The sequence below is a fragment of the Epinephelus fuscoguttatus genome, linkage group LG8 (genome assembly GCF_011397635.1).
Source record: "Epinephelus fuscoguttatus linkage group LG8, E.fuscoguttatus.final_Chr_v1".
In the NCBI taxonomy this organism is placed as follows: Eukaryota; Metazoa; Chordata; class Actinopteri; order Perciformes; family Serranidae; genus Epinephelus; species Epinephelus fuscoguttatus.
The window spans coordinates 45,138,378-45,157,798 of NC_064759.1; the positions used below are offsets into that span (position 1 = coordinate 45,138,378).

The window sequence follows — 19,421 nt, forward strand, 5'->3', positions numbered from 1 at the left end:
CGCTGGGGCTTGCTGCCTGAAAGATTGGGTTACATCTTTGGTGCCGTGACCCGGATAGTGGTTTACAGGAGGACGAGCAGACGATTTGTAAATTGTGAACATCTCCATCAGCAATATCCTTAACATTCAGGTTTCGTTTTTTTTTTTTTGGTTTTTTTTTTTTGGTCTTGAATAGTGAGCCAAATCTGTGCTATCACTGTTTTTAGAGATTTACACTGAAAAAAAAGAAAGAAAAATCTTGTTTGTTTTTTTTGTTGGTTTGTTTGTGAAAACTATATCCAATGCAAAGTTGAATTAATTGTCTACATACTGTGGTGCTTGTATTGCTGGTATTTTTTTGTTGTTGTTGCTGTTTCTTTCTTTGTTCATTTTGTTTTTGTATGTGTTGTGGTCCTCCCAACTCATAACACAACTGATACAGCCTCTCACATTCTATCACTACATTACGGCAAAAGTCAAACATGCAGAGCCCCAATGAAAACACTCAAACAGTCTGAGGCAGACTCTGTACCCCACACTGGAGCCAAGAGCTGACGCTATCGGGATAATTCATGCCTCAGACCAAACAATAATTAGCATGAGCCCCCATGAGTCCCCACAACATTATCTCCAGCAGCATCAGAGGTCATCACCATGGGATGCCGCATCAAACACCATGCCCTCCCCTAGTGATGAACCTACACGTCTTCCTGCTGGTCATTTTGTACCTCCTAGTGTGCTCACCCCTCCAGCGACCAGTTGTACCCCCACGTTGCCTAACCAGGTAAATGCTCAGGGGGCTGGGGCTAGTGTGCAGACACCAGTTATGACCAGTCATGCCCCTGCACCTCCCAGCCATGGCTCCATGCCCACTAACCATGTAAGTGTTCAAGGCCCGGCCACAACCATGTATGCTCCTAAGGTTTATGAGAATGCCTCTCAGACTCCACTAAGTCCCCCTGCAGCCCCTCTTCATACCCATCCCACCCCTACTGCCATGACATTGAACCCTATGATTCCTGATGATCCCAGGCAGTTTCCCCCACCACAAGTCTATGTGCCGCCCGGGGGTAACTCACTACCTGTTCTGTTGTCCTCAACATGTGCCCCACAGATTACTATGCGTGGCACCGCAGTGGGCATCCAGAGCACTGTGGAAACAGCACATATCCCACCAACAAACCGTCACCAACATCCTATCAGCTACCCCATTCTCCCTCATCCATCATATGGGATGCACACCCCTTCATCCTCAGTGCGCCATTCACAGGTAGTAGGGCAACCTTCACGAGCCTTTTCCCCCACTCCTTCCAATATTGTTTTTCCTGATACACAAGCCATTCAGCATATCCCTCAAATGCAGGTCAACCACTTGCCTCCCCCCTCAGCCACCTGGAGCCATATCCAACCAGTCAGTTATGGATCACAAGCTGTTCAACCCCCCGCTTATCACATGCAGGCCACCACGCAATCCCACACATTGCCCCTCGTGTTACCAGACGGGCCAACTGGGTTTTCCCCTGTCCAACCCAGCTATAGTGGTTTCACCCAGACACACCAGGTAAAAAATGTTCAAGTGTTCAGCAGGGGCTCTGAGTGCAGAATCCTGATTGAAGACTGGATCAGAGACATGCAGTATCTTCTTGATGCTGGGGGGCTGCCACCAAACCTCAGTTTTCCCACCATTGTGCGACACCTGAGTGGCGAGGCTAGGAGGCTGATCTTAAACCTCCCCCCACCTGAACAAATTCCCCAGAGGGCTTTTGATGAGCTGAGAGCAGATTATGGCGACATGCAGAGATCTCTGGACCCCCTAGCTGACTTTTATGAGAGGAGCCAACGCACAGAGGAGTCAGCATGTTCCTATGCCATTGCTCTAGAAGCCCCCCAAAAAAAGAAAGCAACAGCAACAGACAATGAAAAGATTGTTCAAAAAGGAGTGGAAAGAAGTCGAACTTTCATCCCACCCCTTCATAAGAAAGAAACTGATCATTTGCGAACACTTAATAGCACCATTAATTAACATTTTCTTTTGTTGGAGGAAATGATCCCTGTTAAAGATAATGGGCCGAATTGTCAACTTTGCTGCTGGAAATGTGGAAAGTAGCCTATCATGTCTACACTTCATGGTGTTTGAGGGATTTTCCTTTTTGTTTTTTTAAAGAGGGAGACTAGGTATATTTTTGCGCAGTTGTTAATTTCTAACACAGCTCAATATCAGGATGATTTTATTCAGACTATCAATTTGGTGTTGATATGATTTAATTGTGGCGTCAGCTTTAAGCTTTATTGTAGCATATATAACGTTATGACAAAGAAGACCAATTTATCAGACGCAATGATGTTAGACGATAATTGTAATACACGCAATTCATCTGCGCAGCATTGATTTCATGGGATTCAAGGGTGTGATCAGTGTCAGATGTACAGGTACAGGTACTGTAGCTACTTGAACCAGTGATGAGTAATTTAACCTACACATCATTTTATTTGCTACCTTGTGTTGTCTTGATTTTTCCCTCTCTCCTCCTCTATTTCTTCTTTCCTGACCCGTTTCTTTTCTTCTCTAATATGTGATTTCATTGATGTTTTGACAGGGGAATTTCTTTGATAAGCTTTTAGTGGCTTCTAACCTCTCCGGCACTTTTCTTTTTTTAATCTTGTAAATGTTATACTGTCTGTTTTTAGCATTATGTGCAAATAAACTAATCTAAACTAAACTAAACATTATTCATCCCGTTATGCGTTGCCACGCATGTTTCCTCCTCCTGCAGCTGCCACGGCGTTGGCCTTTTCTGTAATGTTGCTTTTCTCCTCCTCATATTTTAGTAGCTAGGTAGAATTAATCTCTGATCCTCACTAGAAATACTTTTTTCCCTCACATACGGCGCTCTGTGAGGACGCTCAGTGACGCTGCGCTTCTCTCATGATTGTGATTGGTCCACTGGGTGCGCGTTCACGGCTCTTGATAAAGCAACCCTGGGTTGAGTTACAGAGTTGATATTCAGCGTCGTGATACCGATTATCCTGACTGCCATTGTTAGGGTTAGTCAACCCAGGATAGGTCTGGGTAACCCAGGAAAGGTTGATCTTGCTTCGTGATACAGGCCCCAGTACACCATTATTCAACATAACAATATTATCAGGGATCATATACATCAATTGGAATATGAAATCGGCAATGATTAACCAATGCACAAGACACAGTACAGTACTATAAACTTAATTGCCGAATAACACACAGAATATAATTAAGAACAGTAACAGAATGATAACGTATTACTCAAACTCTCATGGACGCACAAGACGGAGCAAATCAACAAAAGGGGAAGCAAGAGTCCAGAAAAACACAGCTGCAGGTTAAATAGAGTCCAAACTGCTGGGATGAACGAATAAAATCCAGAAACTGCAGCGGTGAATAAGAGACACTTCACACAGTGCAGCAGAGGTCTCTGATTGGTTCAGCGCATCATGCCATTAACTGTGCATGTGCGCTCCGTGCACGTTCACGTGAACACCACGCGCAAGGTAACAGACTCTAGGACTGTGCATGTGAACTGTGAATGGGCTGATGAGGGATGCTGTGTTGGAAATTGGCAATGAATAGGCGGTGGGCCGAAGATCGCTATCTGCTTTTGTTTTTGAAATGATCGATCCTCAGCGATAGAGTAGCTGCTTTTTTAACATTAACTTAATATATTTTTTCTGAACAAGTTTCCGTTTGTTGGCAGTCTCAATTCGATCATATTTTTATGAAAACTAAACTTATGTTTGATAACCCAATCAGGCAAACGCTATGGCGTGCTATACCGCAAACCAATCAACAACAAGTTCCAGCGTCACCTGACTTGAAGTGTGCCAATGATAATCGCCCAAATAGGAAGTAAACACGGCTCAGAGGAGTTGACCGGAATTGACCGGAGTTAACCGTAAAAAGTATGTAGTCTGTGTCTTTATGCTATCTAACCGACAGTATTCACCTGGACATTTTCTACATATCTTCCGTGAGAAGCTGAAGACGTTTCTAACGATAACTTAGTTGAAGTGTTTTGAACAGTTATTCACGTTGTGTATTAGCTCATTAGCCACCGATGTGTTGTTCGCATTCATCACTAGCAAAGTGAACGGACTTTTAGCCGCAGTACAGCGTCTATGAGTACAGCTAACTCAGCGTACTAATGAGCTCGGGCCCCGCTGTCATGGACGACATCGACGGGCCGTCTTCATCTTCGCCACTGACTGAAAGAATGACTGAAAGGCTGTTACACATCGTCTGGACACGTGTGACATCTTGATCCTCGCCTGCTGGTTCGAGAGACCATGCAGTTGACAGGAAATCAGACGCAAACTATCTAACTATCAAACTATGTGATGACTATGGTATTAGTACTTTTACTGAACAAAAGGATCTGAATACTTCACCACTGTATGGTATATGAATAACAAAAGGATGTGAATACGTCACCACTGTATGATATATGAATATTTATGATATGAAAATTGAAATTGAATGTACTGTCCAAAGTCAAAACCACAATGTTGTACAAACCAATCTGCTGTATTGCCCTCTCTTTACTCTTGCGAGCTCTCTCAATGTTTCTTCTGTTGGCATATTGCATATAACATTCTCGGTGGTAGCAAACATTAGCTGGCACACAAAGACATTTTCCTTTAACTCATATTTTTCTACAGCTATTGCTGCAACTTGGCTTTCTTTAGTATCAAAACTGACCCACTCCAGAGAACGTCTTACAAATGCTGCCCAACTTTCGGCTGAAAACCGTATGATATTAGGAGTTGTGCTGCTTGCTACGTGCATACAACACTCCATATTTTCCAGGATGCATCCTTAGCTGCAGATGTGCTAGCTAAGGTAAACATGTGTTTGGGTTGATGCAAATGAGATGACATTTAAAAAAAAATTAAATCAAGTGGAGAAAACGACTCAGACTCATCACTTGGTGTAGTTTATTAGGTCATTCATTAGACTCTAGAAGCTTATAAACTAGTCAGTTTAGGGTCTATTATTAAGAAATATATACATATATATTAAAATTACTCTTGTATAGTATTAGAACAATATGAGAAACAGATGTAACATATGCCTCTTGCATGTTACATTAAATACATCAGTTGAGCTTTAAATGGTCACTATGTCGAATAGCAAAATCTTGTAATATAGAATATAATTTTGCCAGTAATTTTACCTTTATTTAATAGTTGTAAGGTGTACATATTTGTGTTATTTTCATATTTTATGCTGTTATCTTATATTTCAAATTTAATACTTAGCTACACAGTATCCAAGGTAACGATGCAGCTATCAAGCCCATCACCGGGGAAACAAGTCAGACCGGGCTTGTATCCCCCACGTGAGTGTGTGACTGTTAAATGGAAACCTGTAAATATTAATGTATAGCTGATCTGAGAGAGACTTTATTACTAATTATATTGACATTCAGAGTGATTATCAATGTGTACTGGTTCATCTGTATCAATAGTGTCTTTTATGTAATTTGTAATATAGTAAGTCTTTGACATAGCTGTCAAGTCTCCCGTTTTGGCCAGGAAACTACCGTATTTTACCCCTCTTTCCCGCCGTCCTCCCGTATTAGTATTTTCCCGTAAATCTCCCGTATTATAATAACATAATAACCCTGTATTATAACGTAGGAATGTTCACAGCATTTCAATGTCAACAAAGGTAGGCCTATCAGATTCTGATCACCTAATTGTAGTTAGTAAGTAGTTGACAAATGGTTATTTTAGATTTCCTGTACACCTGTCTTAAAATATAAGGGATACTGGAGCTTGGTTGGGGTGGTGGGACGGCTCGCGGCGGGCGCCGGAAAATCTCCCTTATTTTCAGATCCAAAACTTGACAGGTATGGTCTTTGATCCTGGTCAAGGTTACACCGTTGTCCATGTATCCATCGGAGCATCTGTGTGTCTTTTGTTGGAGTCAACTGACGTTACTAACTGTTAGCCGCTAGTTCATCATCATTATCACAACACAACGCAGAGACTGTAGGCTGCCGCTATTACCGGTATCAGCAATATAAAAGAAACTTAACGGGGGCATACATAGAAAAATAAATCACAACACTGGCCATTTTTAGCACCTGCAAAGGAATTTGTGTAGACCCTAAGATTATACAATCATGTTACATACATATATTAATGATGATGGTGATTATATACCATATATTTACATTAAATTATTCATTTTGACACAATAATAAGTCAAAAAAAGACTGAGCTGTCAGTTTTCCCTGTTTACATTTTCGGGTCCTAAGGCCGTCTGCCATTGGTTGATATTCTCTAAACTACAATCTGATTGGTTCATCAGCTAGAGTTATCCCGCAAGTTGCCTGAGCAGAGTGACAATTAAAATACAAGTTTGTGAAAATATATGATCAAACCAGAGCAGCCAACAAATTTTCCCAGACTCTATAGAATTGTTTAATATCACACACAAAAAACTGTGTACTCTATCGATGGAGATCGATCAACAACACGAAAAACGCGTTCGGCCCACCGTTTAGAAGGGCTACCCTTCTGAACACTCGCGCTGGGGCACGTTCGGAGACGCTCGGGCACGGCACCTGCGCTCTCTCATTGGCTGGGGAAATCTCCGCCCAGAAGCGGTCCGAGCTCACAAAAACACCAAAACACAGTTAAAGGGCAGCAGCTCTGCAAACACAGTCACCACCACACATGAGTAGAAGCCCATAGGTGATTATTAAGCAGGATTTAATTTGTATATGTCTATATTTTGTTTTGTTTGAAAATCCTCTAGATCCGACCTTTAAAGAAAAGGTTTGGATTTGAGGTTAAGTCATGTTGTTTTTGTAATGCGGATTGTGAAACTACTGAACATCTTTTTTATTCTTGTTCAGTGACATCACATTTTTGGCAGGATGTTTTTGACTGGTTAGGTAATAAAATAGGAAATATCACACCAATTGATGAACATCAGATTCTTTTATATAAAGATAATCTTACCAAAGAATTTTCAGAACTGGTCAGTATTATTATAGTTTTGGGCAAATATCACATCCATTCATGCAAATGGAAAAATAAACCCTCCTCAACAGTTTGGTTTAAAAACGAACTAAATAAATATTTTTCTTCCTTGAAGCTGTTAAATGTATACAAGCCTATTTGTAAATTGAGTGAAACTGCAGCGAAATATTTGGGTTTTTTTTTTAAGTCTAATAATATGAATGAAGTGCCTTGTTTTTCTTTTCCTTTTTGTTTTATTTTATTATCTTTTTATGTCTACAGCCTTGTTGATTTTATTTATGATGGGAATATACTTGTATCGTAAAATGAATGCACATGTTCCTATCGAGAGCTTTTGTGTATTATTGAAATGTAAATAAAGTTTACAAAAAAAAAAGAGAAACGGCTACTTTGCCTCACAGCTGATGACGGAAGTAGCCAAAGCGGTCGTTGACACGTCACTGAGGTCAAGCTGGAGGAAAGATGGCGAGCACCTATGAGAGTTTCAACTTGTAAGTGCTGCAGATAAATATCATAGTGTCACGTAGTTTACCTTTATGTTGATCCTGACTGAAGAGGTAAAGAGTGTTCGCACATACTTTATGTGGACACGGCTAACGCTAACCCAGCTCAGCTTAGAAAGTTAGCCTGTCAGCGTAGGCATGGTGTTATTGCAACTAATGCTAACGTTCATTTGAATCCACACCAAGTTTCTTTCCAAATGATCACCTGTAGTTATGAACATCACTGCATTTAACAGGAGCACTGTGCTCCAGAGGGGAGCTGGTTTTGACAAGATTTAATGGATGGCGTCATGGTACACTTGCATGCGACACCTCAACCAGTTGCCTCGAGTCGCTTACATTAGCACATGTAGCTAACAGGGATTTCCTGTCAGCTCTATGTGTTATCTGCCTCCAGCTTTTTGTGGTTGGCATTATTCTGTATTAGTGACGTTACACAAAGCCCTGCTGCTGGTGCGATGTTAGTGCTTATGGGTTTTGAAACAGCTCTTGTGTGTGTCAAACCAGGCGCACCACACCGGAGAAGTTTTTCATAGAGCCTTGTGATGATGGATCCGAGGATGTTCTGACTATAGACAGGGTGTCGACAGAGATGACTCTCACAGGTAAGCTAATGTTAGCTGATTGAACTCCAGTACACACAGTACTACTTGAAAGTCTACGAACCCTACAAACATTAAAAAAAACTCTTTTAGTTAGTAGCTTGTGGCACCTCCTTTTTTTTTCTTTTTATACCTGTCTGCATTAGTCTTTGTAGCTTAGCACCACAAAAGGGTGTAAGCTTTTCATGAAGATTGATGCACTGTTAGTCTTGCAGTCAAGTATTTTATACCCATACTGTGCGTAATTGTGACCATCACCCACCCTCCCTGGAGACTAGCCTATCAGCCTTTATTTGAAAAACTTCCTAGTATGAGCCAGAGAGGGCCGTGATACACCATTGTGTGTCAAGGGGAAAATAAGGGACAAGCAGTGGGGATTGAGGGACAGGTGCTTAAGTCCTGAGTTATATAGCGACAGTGCATGCGGAGAAGAAGGAGAAGACAAAAAAACAAACAAAAAAAACAGAGGAGAAACAGGCAGTGTAGCTGATGTATTGTGGCCTTGAGGTTGTTGTGCTCCATACAGATAACCAAAAATAAACAAATAAATGTATAATAAAGAAAAGAGAAAGGAAAAAACAAAACAAAAACACAACAAAAAAACAAAAGAGAAGTCTATACTGAACACCAGAAATGTGAGAGTCCTGGTGGTGGAGGAAATCCTGATTGTGGAGAAGAATTGCCAGAGCAGTGTGGTAGGTTTGAGAGGCAACTGAGCCCCTTTTGAGTGATCTCATTGGTTCTTTGCGATGCGTCACGGAGCTGAAGTATCGAACATGCATGCGTGTATTTGAACCCTCCCAATGTGTTTTTGAGAACCATCACTAGCGTCCAGGGTCAATGTCCCAGCCCAGCGGGAGAAGGCGGCCGGCAAGGCACCCCAAGGCTGCAGGAGCGCCCAGACCCCACGCCCAGGGAGCTGCAGAGGCCGCGGGACACCACGCAGGCCCAAGGACCCGGGGCCGCAATGGCCAGCACCCCCAGAGAGCCAGAGACGAACCCCAGAAGGGCGGGGCACGAAGGCCCGCCCACCCACCACCCAACGCGGGATGGACCCCGACCAACACACAGGAGAGATCGGCCCACCATGAGCAGGCAATCCCCCATCGGGAACCCGTAGCAGAGGGCCCAAAAGCCACAGCTGGTCAGGAGGCAGAACTCCGGCAGGAACCCGCAGAGCCCCCAGGGTGCCATCCAGCCCACCCGCCACAGGGCCACGGGACCCCTCCCTACACCGGGAACCTAGCGACACCACTATGATGTAAATGGGGTCCCTGGCTCCAACTCACAGCCCGGGAGGGCCGAGGGCAGCCCTGATGGCTGCAGCACACTGCTGTCCTGCAGGCTGTGCAGCCATAAGGCTCCTGGAACCTGTCCCCATCTGTCCCCCAAGATGTAGGTGTGTGCGGTGCTTTAAAATTGGAGGACAGATAAGGATGGGCTGGGGGGCAGCATGGAGGGCTACAGGACACCACTGTCCCATAGCCTGCCCCATCATGAAGCCCCTCAATCCATCAGTGGTCTGCACCTCAAAGAGTGAATGTATGTGGTGCGTTAAAAGTGTGAAATGTGTGGTAAGTGAACTAAATGTGGTTTAGGAGGCCAGGCCAGTGTAGGCCCGGCCCGAGGGCTGGAGGGTTGGATGAGAGGGGCTAGAAGGTGGTGCCAGCCAGACCCCGGTGCAGCGAGGCCCCCAAAGCCCATGGACAGCAGGCCAGGCAGGCCCCAAGGAAACCCAACGGGCCCCCACCAAACCCCGCCCCCCAAGCAACCGCAGCGCCAGGCCCATGCAACGGTCCCGACCTGGGTCGCACCGCCCGCAGCAAACTGACCCCCAGTAGAACGACGAGGCACGCCACCAGGATGCACGGACGCCAAGCCCTGCCAAGCCCCACCCAGCCCCCCGGACCCCGGCATGCAGGAGCACAGGACAACCCGCACCCCTGCCAGCACCCCCCCAGACCGCCCCAGACCCAAAGCTGGACCCCCGGCCCATCTGACACGCCCCCCACCGCTGGCCACACACCAATGGGCAGGCCCACCCTGCGCGGCACCAGAACACCCCCCCGCGGGCAGCACCCATCCCCCACACCAGGCCCCCAGCCCGGGCAGGGCCCCAGGCCCGCCTGAGGCAGGGAGAGGGGGGGAGGGAGGAGGGAGGGGGAAGGGCAGGAGAGGAGCGAAGGAAAGGGGGGGGGGCACTCACCCCGCACCACCAGGGGCGGAAACAGCCCCCCAGGGGGGGACCAGCCACGCCGCCCCAGTCCCAGGGAACACAAGGAGACCCCGCCACCCCCAGGCACACAGGGCGAGCAGTCCAGATGCACCCGCCCCCCCGGGGAAACCGCCTGAACCCGCGATCCCCCACAGAGCCAGGGAACAGGCCCAGATTTAAGGGAGAGAGGGTGCCCCTAACTCATGCTTAAAGCCTTGAATTCTGATGGACCACTGTGGTATATTGTGGTGAGAGAGATAGAGGGATTAGGGGTTACATCATTAACAGAAACACATTACATATTACACAATAGTTTTTCTTGAGTTGTAATATTTATATGTAGAGGTGGCATATGCTCACAGGCTGCTTATGGCACCTCCTTTTGCAGCCATTACTTTCACCAAATGTCTTCTGGAAAAATGAACCAGTGTCTCACATCTGCTTTTGGGGATTTTTGTCCACTCCTCCTTGCAGAAGTCAGCCAGTTGAGAAGGTCGGAGGTAGGAGGTTGGAGGGACATCTGGCATGTACCGTCCGTTTCAGATTTTGCCACAGCATTTATATGGGATTGAGTTCCGGACTTTGACTGGGCCAATCCATAGTGCAAACCTTCTTTCTCTTAAGCCATTCCTTGGTAGTTTTGCTGGAATGCTTTGGGTCGTTGTCTTGTTGCATAATCCATTTCTGTCTCAGCTTCAACTCCCTGACTGATGGCAGGAGATTCTGGTCAAGAATTTGTTGATAGGCCTAGGTTTCATGGTTCCCTGAATAATATGGAGTCTTCCAGGTCCGGAGGCAGAAAAGCAGGCCCAGACAATCACATTTCCACCACCATGCTTCACTATTGGGAGGAGGTTCTTTTCTTGATATGCAGTTACGACTTTTCTCCAAACATGGTGCCTGTGATTATGGCCAAATAATTCAATTTTGGACTCATCTGTCCAGAGAATGGACTTCCAGAAGGGCTCTGGTTTGTCCAAGTGCTCTCTGGCAAAGTTTAAATAGGCAACCTTATTCTTTCTTGAGAGCAGAGGCTTCCTTCCTGCAACTCTCCCATGAATGCCATGTCTGTTTATTTTTGCCTGAATGTAGATGCATGTATATTTATCCCAGATGCTGCCAAAGAGGTCTGCAACTCTCTGGAGGTGATGTTGAGTTGGAGTTTTGATGGCCGTCCACTTCTGGGCAGAGTTGCGGTCATGCTGAGTGCCCTCCATTTGTAAATGACTTGTCTTACAGTGGATGGATGGAGCTTGAATCTTTTGGAGATAGTCTTGTAGCTTTCCCCAGATTGATGGGTTGTCACCACCTTCTTCCTGATGTCCTTGGATATCTCCTTTCCTCTTGGCATTGTTGATCTGTGTGGTTTAACGCCTTGTCATGACAGTGGTTTAGTTTGTTTCCTCTCTCTTTTAATCGGGGCTGCTCAAAACCTTTCCTAAGGATGTCTCATTTGATTGGTCTGCTTAATTGATTACTTGAACACCCACATGTGTTTCACCTGAGTCTATTACCTAAAGAATCAAAGTCCAGGCATTCAGGTCGGTTTGGAAAAATTTAAAAGCCTTTATTTAATGGGCAAGAGTCATTAAAAACACCAACGCGTGTCGGCTTGCGCCTTCCTCAGGGTGTATGAAGACAAGAGAGTAAACAAAGCAATTATAGTTGCAATCACTTCAGCTGTGAATCATTCTGTGCCATTTTCTTTAGGCCTCTATGAGGCCTCAGTCAAGAATTAGTACAAGAAGACTGTAAGATTGTAACTTCTGGGGGATCAGACAACAAACTTATTGAGCCCCTCTCACAGACTGTCAAATCTTAACTAAATAAGAATAATGTAAACAGAATAGAATCCACAATAGAAACCATACGAAAAATAATACAAGTATTTACATAAAGATAAAGAAATAAGCAAAACCTCCAATGCAGATGCGCAAATGATGACATCTGCATAGTATCTTAAATAAAGTGAAGCTGTCTTGTCAGGACCATTACACACTGTCATTTACAAAAAAAACCAAAAGAAAAAAAAACATTTACAAAAAGGATAAGAGGTCAAAATCCTCATTGAGGCCAGGAAAGCTGGTGGCCTTAAGGGCATGGATCCAATATGCCTCTCTTTGCTTGAGGCGTTTGACTTTATCCCTACCCCTGGCACCCAAGCTAATGACCTCAATACCTGACACTCTTAGGGATGAGTCATTTGAATGTTGTGCTTCCATGTAATTTTTGGCCACAGGGTAATTCAAATTTCCAGTCCGAATGGCGTACTTATGTTCAGCCACTCTGTCCCTCAGTCTTCTTTTAGGAAGGCCCACATAGAATCAGCCACAAATACACTCAAGTCGGTACACAATATGGGTAGTGTTACAATTAATAAAACTTGAGATAGAATAGATTTTATTACTAAACATATGCCTAAAAGTGTCTGTTTTCACCATGTTTTCACAGTATTTACAGTTCCCACAGTGAAAATTGCCCTTGGGTCGACAAAGCCAGGTGTCTGGTTTGTTAGCAGGAAGAATACTCCTTACTAGTTTATCCTTGATTGTAGGGGCCCTTCTAAAGCTGATACCTGGCGGTTCAGGGAATATCTCCTGTAAAGATGGGTCACTCTCAGTGATATCCCAATTTTTCTTTATAATGTGCTCGATCTGGACAGCTTCTTTACTGTAGCGTGTGACAAAGTAGGGTTTCTGAACTTGCTCTTGTTTAGGTTTAGGGCTGAGCAATTTGCTCCTCTCCAGTGACAGAGCCCTATTGTGAGCCTGAGTAAGAAGCTGGGATTTATACCCTCTCTGTCTAAAACGCTGCTGCATGTCCATGGATTGATTTAGAAAATCCTGATCAGAATCACATATACGTCTTAGTCTTTGGGTTTGTCCATAAAGGATATTGTTAATGCGCCATGGAGGGTGAAAGCTGTCTGCATGTAATACAGTATTTCGATCGGTTGCCTTTCTAAAGATGGAGGTGTGCAAGCATCCTTGGTCATCCTTTAAGATCTGCAGGTCCAAAAAGTTAATGACTTTTAGGTCATATTCTAAGCTGTGTTCACATAGGTATGAAAGTCCAAAAGCTCTTTTTCTGACCCAGAAAAGAATAAAATTACATCGTCAATATATCTGCCCCACCACACAATTTTTTCTTTAAATGGGTTGTGATTTGAAAAAATATGCTGTTCCTCCCATAGTCCTAAAAACAGGTTTGCATAATTTGGTGCAAAACATGCACCCATAGCCGTTCCCTTTTCCTGTCTATACAGTTTGTCTTGGAATAGGAAAACATTGTTTTATAGAGTCCATTCAGTGAGCTGTACAATGAAGTCACTAGGGGGCATAAGGTCATCAGGTCTAGACCTCAGATAGTGTCTTAAGGCCTTCAGGCCTTCCTCATGAACAATGTTCCCATATAAGGACTCCACATCCATGGTGGCCATAATGCAAGAGCCAATTTTTTTTTGTTGTGCTATCTTGTTTAAAACCTGAGTGCTGTCCTGAATGTAGGAGGGCAATTTTGCAACAAAAGGTTTAATAAAGTAGTCAACAAATTTAGAACAAGGTTCTGTGATAGAATCATTCCCACTAATAATTGGTCTACCAGGTGGATTTTTGAGAGCAAATGCTCCTGCATTTTTTTTGGTGGACTTTTGGGAGCATATAAAAAGAAGGAAAACATGGGTGTTGGCATAGTAGAAAATCGTATTCTTTCTTACTAATCCAATTGTGATCTTTTCCCATATTAAGTAGCTGCTCAAGCTCTCTTTTCATATTGTCCATTGGATTTGATAGGGGCATGGAGTAATACTGGGTATTTTTTAGCTGGTGCATAGCCTCTGTTATATATTTATCTTTGCCCCATACACAAACTGCCCCTCCCTTATCTGCACTTTTTATGATGATATCATCTCTGTCCGATAACCATTTGAGTGCTTCAGATTCTTTTTTTGTTAGATTGTACTGTCTACTGTTTCTTTGTTTGTTGAACACCTGCTCCACCTCATAAGATACCTTCCTAGTAAAAGTGTTAAGTGTAGGATTATTTGTACAGGGTAGAAAAGTGGACTTAGGCCGAAAAGGGGAGTTCTGTATGTGAGGCTCATCATTTGTGGTTACAGAGTGGGCAGCTGTGTGGTGAGCATTTTGATACTCACCACACAACGTGTTGGTGTTTTTTAATGACTCTTGCCCATTTAATAAAGGCTTTTAAATTTTTCCAAACCGACCTGAGTGCCTGGACTTAGATTCTTTAGGATTTTTTAACCCTTCCGTGAGCACCGGTGGTTTGAGGGACATCAGCAGCGCTCCTGTTATCCTTTTCTTCTGAGCCTATTACCTACTTGACTTTACCAATGCAGCTGTAGTTCACTTATTTTTGCACATACGCCGATTCCATGTTCCATGTAGTCTGCTGGCTACTCACATAGTTTGCTCAAAACAAGTACATGGAATTGATGCACATAAACCTGAATTTCATATATAAAAACCAGTGATGATAAGATAAGAAAATCATAGTAAAACAACAGCAAAATGTAAACTAGTCAAGGGGTTCGCAAACTTTCAAGCAGCGCTGTACATACATTGAACAAAAATAAAATGCAGCACTTTTGTTTTTTTTTTTGCTCCCATTTTTTACAGGTTTTGAGTAAAAAAATCTAAGACTTTTATGTACACACAATAAATATATCCCAAATTCTGGTCTCAGATTGGTTAAAATCAATGTTAGTTAGCACTTCTCCTTCCCAAGATAATCCATTCACCTGACAGGTGTGACTTAATAAGATGCTAATTAAACAGCATTATTACTACACAGTTGTGCCTTAGGATGGTCACAGTGGTCACAGTGGTCACAGTTCCGTGAATGGCAGTATATCCAACTGACCTCAACCACAGACGTATAACCACTCTAGCCCAGGACCTCCTTGCAAGATTGTCTGAGACCAGCCACCCAGACAGCTGATACAACAAATGGTTTGCGTAACCAAAGAATTTCTGCACAAACCGTCAGAAACTGTCTCAGGGAAGCTCTCATCATCCTTATCATGGCCTTTGCCTGACAACAGTTTGTCATCATAACCAACATGAGCTGTTGTGAGGTTGGTTGGATGTACAGCCAAATTCACAGAAATGACATTTGACACAACTTCTGGTAGCGAAACGAATGCTCATTTCAGGGCCAACAGCTCTAGTGCACATTCTTGCAGTCAGCATGCCAATGACATGCTCCCTCAAAACTTGGACATCTGTGTCATTGTGTTGTGTGATCAAACTCCACATTTTAAAGTGTCCTTTTATTGTGACCATCCCAAGACACAACTGTATAGTAATGATGCTGTTTAACCCTATGGGCCCAAACAACGCAAAGTGCATCCAAATTCACACCTGTTCTTCTCTATGGATTTTCTCCGCAACTGTTCGTCATAGTGAGAAGCCACGCACAATTATGTCCGCCTGGCACAAACCACAATTTTTGGACAACTGTAAAAAGACAGAATGTCCCACCATCATAGTTCTTATATTGCCAGATTCCAGAGAGGCTCCCCTCTTCATATATGGCAGAGTCTGTCTACTTCCAACTTGCTATGGTGAGATACATGTAAAAATGTAAAAATGTAAGAATTTAGTAACACAGATTTTTTTTGCATTGATATAAAAGTTAATATAAAATACAGGCATATATAAGGACATGTAATGATGGCAAATCTAGATAGCCAAGATTTTCCTGGAAAAAAAACAAGATACAGTGGTGGAAAAAAAGTTTTCGGACACCCTTAAAATTTTACACAATCTCAAATATTATCATGAAATATTTGTGGAAAAATCTTTTTTGTGTTTCAAAAGGTGTGGCTGTATTAGACAGATACAAACAAATACAAATTATATTGTTTTGTTTATTGTTTACAAGAAAAACTAACATAACTAAATTCTTGACAGTTTCAATATGTCAGTTCTCAAGATTGTCGGTATCAAAGTCAACAAATAACAGAGAATGTGTTCAAAACTGAACAAAAAATAAATAAACCATCACATCATCAAATTAATATTTAGTAGTCCTGCCACTGGCACGTAGTAGAGCTCTAATCCTGGCTGGCATGTTCCCCATGAGCCTTTCACACTGTTGAGGGGTAATCTTGTCCCATTCTTCTTGAATTACTGCTTTTAATTCTTCTAAATTCTTTGGTTTATGCTTTGAAACAGACCTTTTGATAATCCACCACAGATTTTCAATGGGGCTCATGTCCGATTGATTGAGCTGGCCACTCTAAGACCTGGATACTGTGCTCCTGCAGCCAAGTTCTACTGGCCTTGGATGTGTGGCAAGGGGCATTATCTTGTTGAAACATCCAGTTTTTACCTCGATGGAACAGTGCACGCGCAGAAGGGAGCATGTGGGTTTCGAGAACGGTACAATACTTGGTAGAGTTCAATGTGTCTCTCATTAATCATGGGCTTCTTGATAGCCTTGTAGGACCTTAAGCCATGATCTAAAAGTCGGCCACGTACAGTGCGGGTGGAACACTGGACACCAGTTTGGTTTGACCACTGCTGCTGAAGCTCCTGTGATGTCATTCGGCGGTTTTGCCTGCACATGCGGATCAGGATGCGGTCATTTCTTGCTGAAGAAACCCTTGGACGCCCAGATCTTGGTTTGTCTTCCAAGCTGTTGGTTCGTCTGTATTTCTGCAGAGTGTATCCAACTGCTGAAGGACTGCGTCTGCACTTCCTGGCTATCTGGCGGCAGCTGTACCCTCCTTGTTTTAGCCATTTTTGTGTCTGAAGAACTTTCAAATGTGCTGGCTTTATGTAGACACGAAGCTTGGCAACAAAAATTGTGTCTTTTAATAAAAAGAACGACCTTCATCACTGGTACCAAAATGACCCAATACTCAAAATTTCTTATGTATTTTTATGGAACCAATCAATTTTAAGTTTTTAATGGCTTTTTTAGGATTTATTTAGTATTTTGGCTGTGACTGTACTAAAAGAAATTGCACTTGAAGACCTAAGAGTGATTCTTAATGCAGTATTTCACAAATGCATGGGGTGTCCGAAAACTTTTATCCACCACTGTATAGCATGTGTATGTAGCCCTTATAATGACTGTGATATGAGCTTAAAAGTAAAGGCAGTAAAAAATACCCCAAAAAAGTCCTAGGGCCCAAAGGCTTAATCAGCATCTTGAGATGAAACATTTGTCAGGTGGATGGATTATCTTGGAAAAGAGACTGTAGCAGCAGGCAGCTCAAGAACAAAAAAGCTGGATTACCAATTAGGCAACTTAGACAAAATGTCAAAATCAGGGGTTTAATGGAGGCCCAGCAGTTTTGTGTTAGTCCTTTATAAGGTAAAAATGCCAAACATGTACTTGTTCTATTGTACAATTATGAGGACTTTGCTGTTTTTTCTCTGTCTCATATTAGTTGTAGTTCACATTGAAAAGTCAGCTGTAAGGCATCACTTTTTGTCCAACCAATATAATCATTAAGAGAATCATCAATGATAAAAATGATCATTAGTTGCAGCCCTAGTTCACATCATTCTACAGCTGTCGTCTGAACACACTGTCACTAACCATTGTCTCTGGTCCCCAGGTAAAAGGGACATCCCTGCATCTGCTGAGACCAAGCCGATATGTGGACTCATGGGGACTATACGTTTGGTGGCAGGTAGGTTCAGTACGAAATGCAGGAAGATTATGTTGCATCCAGCCCTGTAAAATATAGAAAGGACCAGCTGTTAGAAGTGGGAGATTCCAGTAGTGTGTTGAGCTCTGCTATGCATTTTCATTTCCAACCACCTGTTTTTGTTAGGCATGTACCTGATTGTTATCACAAAGAAGAAGAAGGTGGGCGATTTGCTGGGCCATGCTGTGTGGAAGGCTCTGGACTTTGATATCCTCTCCTATAAGAAGACAATACTACACCTGACAGACACTCAGGTAGGATCTGAGGCTCTTGACTGTACTTGTGACAGGGAGAGCTGGATAGATACGCACTTCCACTGGGTCAGCCTCTATCTCACCTGGCAGAGGCCTCTCTCTCCAACCTTTCTTGTCAGCTCATGGCTCTTGGCTGTCTTATCAATAAGGGAATAAAAGGATAAAAAAAGCTGCCTGCACAGTACAGTACTAAAAAAAAATCTATCGATCTATCGATCTGTAGTTGTATTATATACACATATATGTATGTATATATGTATCTATACAGTATATATTTGATGTGTAGGCCTACCCAAAGCTAAAAATATCTGCTCTGTTATCTCATTTGCTTGTTATTAAAATTTTGCAAAAATGATAATTAAAAAGAAACATACACTGAACAAAAATTTAAATGCAACACTTTTTTTACTCCCATTTTCACAGTTTTAAAGGTCCAGTGTGTGATATTTAGGTGGATTTAGTGGCATCTAGCAGTGAGGATTTCAGATTGCAACCAGATTAAACTTCTCCTGGTTAGAGAGCCTTAATGTTCAGGAGGTTTTTACTGGGGAACAAATTATCTGCAGAGGTCTCTTCCTCTCCAAAACAATTAGACACAGTTATTTAAACTGGTAAAAACACTGAATAAATCAATTTCACATTTAAATGTGTTTTTCCAACGCTTCTCATCATGGAGGGGCTGCTAAATGTAGAAGCCGATGTGAAAACGCGAATGGCCCTCAGAGCCAGTGTCTTTATCAATCGATCCCTTTATTTGTCCCCAATGGGGCAATTGGCTGTGCAGCAATGGGAGCAAAACCTAAAAGTACATATCAACCAATAGCATACATAATAAAAAATACTCAGTCAGTAAAAATAAAATACAAATAAATAAAAAAACAAATAAAAGCCACTGGATTTAAAACCAAAAAACACCAATAAGTTAAGAAAGAATTAAAACACTACAGATAAAACTGCCTTTTCCTCCTGGAGTTTAGTAGGGCGATCGCAGAAGGTACAAAGGAATTTTTATATCTGTTAGTTTTAGCAAGTGGAAGTCTGAGCAGTGAACCAGATGGAAGAAATTGAAACTGTTGATGTAAAGGATGAGAACAATCAAACAAGATAGATTCTGCTTTCTTTTCTTTTCTTTTTTTTTTTAAATTATATTTTGATCAC

General features: G+C 42.7%; 2 protein-coding genes across 2 annotated transcripts in view; both read left to right on the forward strand.

Annotated features, from left to right (window-relative positions):
- The window catches only part of LOC125892863 (uncharacterized), a 25,422-nt gene extending 22,111 nt beyond the window's left edge, over positions 1-3,311 (forward strand). The window contains exon 2 of the mRNA XM_049583187.1: positions 1-3,311. This exon is cut by the window's left edge and continues 107 nt beyond it. Within this exon, the coding sequence (XP_049439144.1) occupies positions 578-2,002 (1,425 nt within the window). The 5' untranslated portion in view covers positions 1-577 and the 3' untranslated portion in view covers positions 2,003-3,311.
- A 4,074-nt stretch (positions 3,312-7,385) lies between these two features.
- sacm1lb (SAC1 like phosphatidylinositide phosphatase b) overlaps positions 7,386-19,421 on the forward strand; it is a 66,003-nt gene continuing 53,967 nt past the window's right edge. The window contains exons 1-4 of the mRNA XM_049583166.1: positions 7,386-7,496; positions 8,016-8,113; positions 17,917-17,991; positions 18,136-18,263. Coding sequence (XP_049439123.1) covers positions 7,468-7,496; positions 8,016-8,113; positions 17,917-17,991; positions 18,136-18,263 — 330 coding nt within the window. The 5' untranslated portion in view covers positions 7,386-7,467. The remainder of the gene's footprint in view (positions 7,497-8,015; positions 8,114-17,916; positions 17,992-18,135; positions 18,264-19,421) is intronic.